This window comes from Artibeus jamaicensis, unplaced genomic scaffold, assembly GCF_021234435.1.
Source record: "Artibeus jamaicensis isolate MK-2021 breed Jamaican fruit bat unplaced genomic scaffold, CSHL_Jam_final scaffold_537, whole genome shotgun sequence".
NCBI lineage: Eukaryota > Metazoa > Chordata > Mammalia > Chiroptera > Phyllostomidae > Artibeus > Artibeus jamaicensis.
Genome location: NW_026522047.1, coordinates 4,231,726 through 4,237,725, shown reverse-complemented (window position 1 = coordinate 4,237,725; position 6,000 = coordinate 4,231,726). Strand labels below are relative to the sequence as shown.

The window sequence follows — 6,000 nt, the reverse complement described above, 5'->3', positions numbered from 1 at the left end:
GAAATGGATCTTACGCCTGTCAATCACGAGTTGTCTGATTGGTGCTGGTGAGGTCGTCTGCCTGATGCAGACAGGCCTCAGGACAGTGGCTTTGCCACAACCGGCTGCGGTGGGGAAACTTCCTTCTCTTGCTCTCTGCTCCCAGTGAAAAAGTCTTCCCTTCTGCACAGTTCCTCTGAGGTCCCGGCTGCTGGATTGGGTGCTGCCTGATCCATGGGGTCGTTAAATAAAGCCAGTGAGATCTTTCAAATGCATTCAGTTGGATTTCATTTTTTAAGAGAGTGGTTTTTAATTTCTCCAAAGTTATTATTTTATTGGTTTATAAGGAGCAGCAAATGCTTATGGGAGCATCAGTGGTTTCCGAGAGAAGAACCCGGGTAGAAAATGATCAGGACCGAAAGAGCCCCTGGCTCACCTTTGGGACGAACCGATCAGCTTTGTAAGCCTAGAAGCGCCCTGCACTGACTTGATCAAACACACTAGAACGAGATTGCGGCGTTATTTTATTGCTGCCATCGTGGGTTCCACCGTTTGAATGTCCCCTCGCGCCACCCCCTCCTCCGCCCAGGTGTGTTTGGAAATGCGCGAGGTCAGGTGATTTTCAAGCAAGAGTGGGCTCAGGAATAGTGTTGTTTCGGGAAATGTCTAACCAGGAGTTGGCACCATAAAAAAAAAAAAAAACCCAAAATCTAGTTCCTACTCCATTTAAATATTAGAGAGTTCGCGACAAATTTTGAATTAAATTTGGAAATGGATTGGGGGACGGTGTACACTCCCTCTCTCTGAACGTTCAACAACATTCTTAGGGGTTCCCTACGACTTCAGACCTCTCAAACCGGAAAAAACTAAGTAGCAGCAGTCAGACGTGGGAGGGACCCCCACTTCCTGGCGCCCAGGGCTGTTCCCAGGGGTCCGGAGCGCGGTGAGGCCCACAACCCAGGAGTAAAATCCCCGGCTGGCACTCGCCCTGTTTTCCGAGGGGCAGACCCAGCGCTGGGCGGGGCGCGCGGCGGCCGGCGCCGGTGGAGGCCCCGGGTCAGCCCCGTTGCGGGCAGCGCTCCCGGGCGCGGGTCCGAGCCACCGCCTCGGGGCCAATCAGCGCGCGGCGCCCGGCGCCCCTGCCCGGCCGGCCCGCGCCCCCGCCGGGGCAACGCCGGCAGCCGCGGCTGGGGCCGAGCCAGGGCCGGGGCGAGGAGGGGCCGAGCCGCGGGGGATCCTGGAATCGGCGGGGAGGTGGGGATTCTGGGAGGGAAGCTCCATTTCCTCCTTCCCGCCGCCGCGCCCCTCCGCCGGCACCCCAAATTTCGACGCGCCGCCTCCCGCGGCGGGAGGATGCTGGGCATGTACGTGCCCGACAGGTTCTCTCTGAAGTCGTCCCGCGTGCAGGACGGGATGGGGCTCTACACGGCCCGCAGGGTCGCAAAGGTGGGTGACCGGCGGCCCGCGCGCCCCGCCCGCCCCGCGCGCCCTCCGCGGGCCGGGCCGCCGGCTGCTCGCCCGTGGTGTCGCCGAGCCGCGGGGTCCCGGAGGCCGGGGGCCGGGGTCCCCGCAGGGCGGCCTTGCCCGCCAGCGTCCGGGCGGCAGCGCCACGTCAGTGCCGGCCTCGCCCGGCTGCCGGGTCGGGGGGCGGCACTGCCCGCGGCCCTGCGGCAGGATGTCTGTCCTCCCCCGGCAGGAAGTGTCCCCGCGCAGCCTTCCCTGCCCGGCACCCGCGCGACCGCGGCTCCGCGAGGGCTTCTTCGTCCGTGGGGCGGGGGTCCCAGGGCGCACGCGCACCCCCCTCCTTCCTCGCCTCCTTTGGGACACCCACGCGCGGCCCGCACCGGCCTGAGTCTCGCTCGGACACCAGGGGTGCTTTCCCTCCCGCGGATTCTGGGAGCTGCAACTGCACGGTCTTTCTTCTCTGACGAGGTCTCTCCTCCCAGAAACTTAGAGGCAGTGGAGCCGGGCGAGCACATGGCACTGTGCACGCGGGTGGCCTGGGAACTCTGACTCTTGAAAGCAAAGGCCTAGGAAGAGAGAGGACTGGAAACTCCCAAACCTTCGGGTTCGCAGTCCTGGGCTGCAGCCCTGTCTCCGGCAGGGGTGCGGGTCCGGAGGGCAGCGTTTCCGGAGCAGACGCTTAGTGCCCTGGCGCACCAGGTGCTCCGCCGGCGCGAGAGACGCCACCAGCCCACGGATCCCGGGGAACAGTCCTCGAGTGAAGCTGCGGCAGCAGAAGTACTGCAGGGTCCGATTTCCTGCCCGGCTAGTGAGTTAGGCCTCGAATCCGCGGCTTCTGAGTCCGGAGCTCACGTTCTTTCCAGATGGTTCCCTGTCAGCTTCCCAGCACCCCCACCCCACCCGCGTACCGGATATTTTCACAAATGGCAGTTTGGGCAAGAGCAGGCTTGTGCGTAAGGCATGCTGTCAGGAGGGCCTCGGTGCACCAGAGACGCCGGGATGCATTCTCTGAGCGTGGGTCTCCCCCACCCCTCACCTCAGAGCAGGGGAAGAGGGTGGTCGAGGCCAGCCTTTCCCTGGCTGCAGCCTCCAGGGCGGACTGGGAACAACTTTCTCAAACGGGGGTTTGGAAGAACGCTGGAGGGGCGCCCCCGGAGCAGGCAGCCTCCGTGAGTTAGAGGCGCACTGAGGAGACGCTATTGCCATGGGTGGATGGGCGTTAACATCGCCACTCTTTGAAAGCAGGCGCTGAAAATCTGCTTTTAGTTCTTTTTCACCAGGTAGGAAAATTCCCACGTGGATTTTTCTCGAAGATCTCAGCCTAAATGTAAATACTTAAAAGTTAAATACAGTCCTTAAACAAGATTTTGTTTAATGTTATTACAAAAAATATGCTAAAAAGTTGTGTAAATATTAGAGAATTATCACAAAATGCCTATTTCTTGCCTTATATTATTATGTAGTTTTTTTTTAGAAATAGCCGGCCAATGTGCTTTCTTTCGATGTATTCATTGATTCCAACTTGTTTGTCCATGTCAACGATCACATGGACGTTTCCAGTATTTGGGGGCATCACATGAACAGCTCCCCACGTCGTCACGTGACTCCACTTTGCTCTCTTGGCACCGAACGCACACGTCTGTTTTTCCTGGCTCCTGGGACTTCCATGTGTAAAACACCGAGATTCCCACCCACACACATCCGCAGTGCTGACCTGTCCTTCGGGTGAATCTGCTGCAGGTGTGTGCGGAAAGTCCAATGACAGCCTGCGAGTGACACAGGCCTATTTTGATCACGAGCTGCGGCATCCTGAAGCCATGGGTCACAGACGGGCTCCCTGAGGCCAGATGTGATCTCGGACAGGCCTCGGCTCCCCTACGGTCCGCAGGCTGAGGCGGGGGCTGCAGCTGGATTCAGACTTCGGGTGAACGGAAGCCTGATGTTGAGCGTCCCTACACCTTTTACCTGTTTGCCTGTGGTTTCTTGATTCCTAAGTGTTTCCCAAGTCACCTGCCCTCGGCCTGCCCCAGCGATGTTCTGGGAAGAGGAGTTCAGCTGTTAAGTGAGGGACCCGAATGTAAAGATCTCATGTTCTCTGGCCAGCTTTTCGAGGAGATCACTTTAGATGCCCGAACTCAGAGACTCTCAGCCTGCCCTGTCCTGAGGTGCTGGGCTCTTGCTGCCGGGTCTGGGTTCATTGCCGGCTGTTGGTTTTCCTTCCCTCTGACTTTGTCACACGCAGCGGGCCCTTTGCCAGGCTCTGGGGGCACAGGGGAGCAAATGGACAAGGTCTGTGTCCACAGGAGCTTGTCCTGCGAGGGGCGATGGGCGGTGAGCAAGTGAATGCGGGAAGATCCACACAGGGATGGAAGGGCCGGTTGTGCCAGGCACCGTACGGGGCCGCGGCACTGCAGAGTCCCAGTAATGTTCTGTCCGGTCAGGGGGCGGGAATGTAGACGGTGCCCATGCCCACGACGACGGCAGGAGGCTGTGAGGCTGTGCTGAGATGAGACTGCAAGAAGGTGGCAGAAAATGCTGGGGGTTTGCAGAGGCCTCACGGAGGAGCTGAATCGCATGGGGTCACGCTGTTGTTATTAATACTGTCTTTATTATCGAGCTTTAACTGTAGTAGAGGCATTATTTTCTTCACCTCTTCTGTTAACACTGCGGAGTAGGCACTAGATGACACCCCTGCTCACCTGAGGCAGCGAGGGCGGCCATGTGAGACATCGTGTGTTGCCTGGGTGACACAGGACGAGTGGTGGACCCGAAATGCTAACTGCGGCCAGCGAGTCTGCCAGGATTTGGGGCTCCCAATGCGAGTGGACGGGGCTGCGTGGTGTGTTGGTGGGACTGCCGGGAACTGGGGGCGACCCGAAACTGCCGAGCTCAGTCACGTGTTTCGAAGTCTGCGTTTTCTGTTTTCTGTGCCCGGGCGTGTGTTACCTCCTTTTATTGTACAGCGGGCTTCAAAGTTCTAATTACTAACCCGATTTACTGATCACGTACTCGATTGCTTATTACTTCTTGGCAACTTGTTTGCAATGGTCCTATGTTGACTTTAAAAATTTTTCTGCTTTCCAATCCATTCTTCACTAGTGAACTAAAACCTTACCTGGTCTTCAGATATGTTTAGAAGCCCTTTAAGTTGCATATGGTTAGCATAGCTGAGCTGGGTTTTCTTCTGTAAAATGGATTGTTTAAAAGAACTAAAGACTCAGAGGAAGGGTGAAGAAAAGTAAAAAAGGAAATAACTAAGTATCCGGGAAGTACAATATGGTGCCTCCCCCAGGTTTCTGGTCCCCTCGTTCCCCTGGAGGCAGGGAAGGGCATTGCCGAGCCCCTGGAGCGCAGAGCTGGGTGCACGCTAGGTTCAGGGGACTGCCTGGCTGGGCCCCCCTCGTCCCTGGCTTCTTTCCCTCCCAGACCTCTGCTGCTCAGCGCAAGGGGCTCCTGCCCATGACCCTGGAGCTATCTCCCACTGCACTCGGCCTTTCTCTGGAACAGACGCAGGTCCTAGTTTGAACTTGCCAGACACCCTCCGTGTTTTTCAGGATAAAGCATGGCATTTAGTGGCGTAACACAACACAAACGTATCACACTGCCGTTCTGGAGAATATACATGTGAAATGGGTGGCAGGCTGCCCCTTCCCTGGCCCTCATCGATGTCTTGGACACTGCTCCTGTCCTCTGCTCAGGGTCCCACAGCCTCCAGCCTCTGCCTCCTCCATGAGGACCCTGTGGTTAGACCAGGCCCAGCCAGAAACCTGGGTCCCTACCAGAGACACGTCGGCAGAGGCCCTTTCATTAGTGCCGTGTGAGGTGACCTGCTGCTGGGTTCTCAGGGTCTGGTCGGGGACGCCTTGTTGGGCTGTCACCCTTCCCTCCACTGCCCGACGCACAGCTCCTCCTCTCTTAGCTCACTCGGAACATTTCACAATGACCAGCCGGGGTGAGTCCCCACGTGCCGGTCCCTGTGCACTGTACCCACTGCAGGTCCCCCGTGGGATGGGTGCCTCGTTCTCCGACGGGTTCTGGTGGTGGTCTCAGCAGCAATGGTTTGAAGAGGTTCGGGAGCGATCTCCAGTGCATGTCCTCAGGCTGCGGGTGGAGACGCGGGAGCCCAGAGCAGCCCTGTGAAGTCCGGCTGAGAACCGTCGCCCACACTTCCGCAGTCCCCGTGCCCTGTCTGCCCAGCGGGGCCAACATCTTGATAGGGGACTTGCGGTTACATGACATGTAACGTGTTGTGGGGTCAGGGAAAGTCTCAGGGAAGGACACCTGACATAAAGGTTTAAATTTGAGCTTTTGAAAACACAGTAAGCTCAACAAGACGCAAGGTGGACACGGTCAGAGAAACGTGGCGAAGAGGAGCCACGAAAGGAAAAGGAAGTAGACGCATCCCGGGGGTAACGCGCGATGCGTCAATGTGTGTGCAGGCGAGAAGGCGGGGCTCTGCGGAGCGAGGCGCTTGGTGGTCAGCTCTGATTTGAAGGTGACTCTGGGAAAGAAACGAGGGGTCTCTGTGCTGGGGCTGAACTTCCGCCCGTGGGTGTT

The 6,000-nt window shown here is 58.0% G+C and overlaps 1 protein-coding gene across 1 annotated transcript in view; it reads left to right on the top strand.

The window, feature by feature from the left end:
• Nucleotides 1–1,241: 1,241 nt before the first annotated feature.
• Nucleotides 1,242–6,000, top strand: part of PRDM5 (PR/SET domain 5) — an 81,397-nt gene continuing 76,638 nt past the window's right edge. The window contains exon 1 of the mRNA XM_053658739.1: nt 1,242–1,425. Within this exon, the coding sequence (XP_053514714.1) occupies nt 1,333–1,425 (93 nt within the window). The 5' untranslated portion in view covers nt 1,242–1,332. The remainder of the gene's footprint in view (nt 1,426–6,000) is intronic.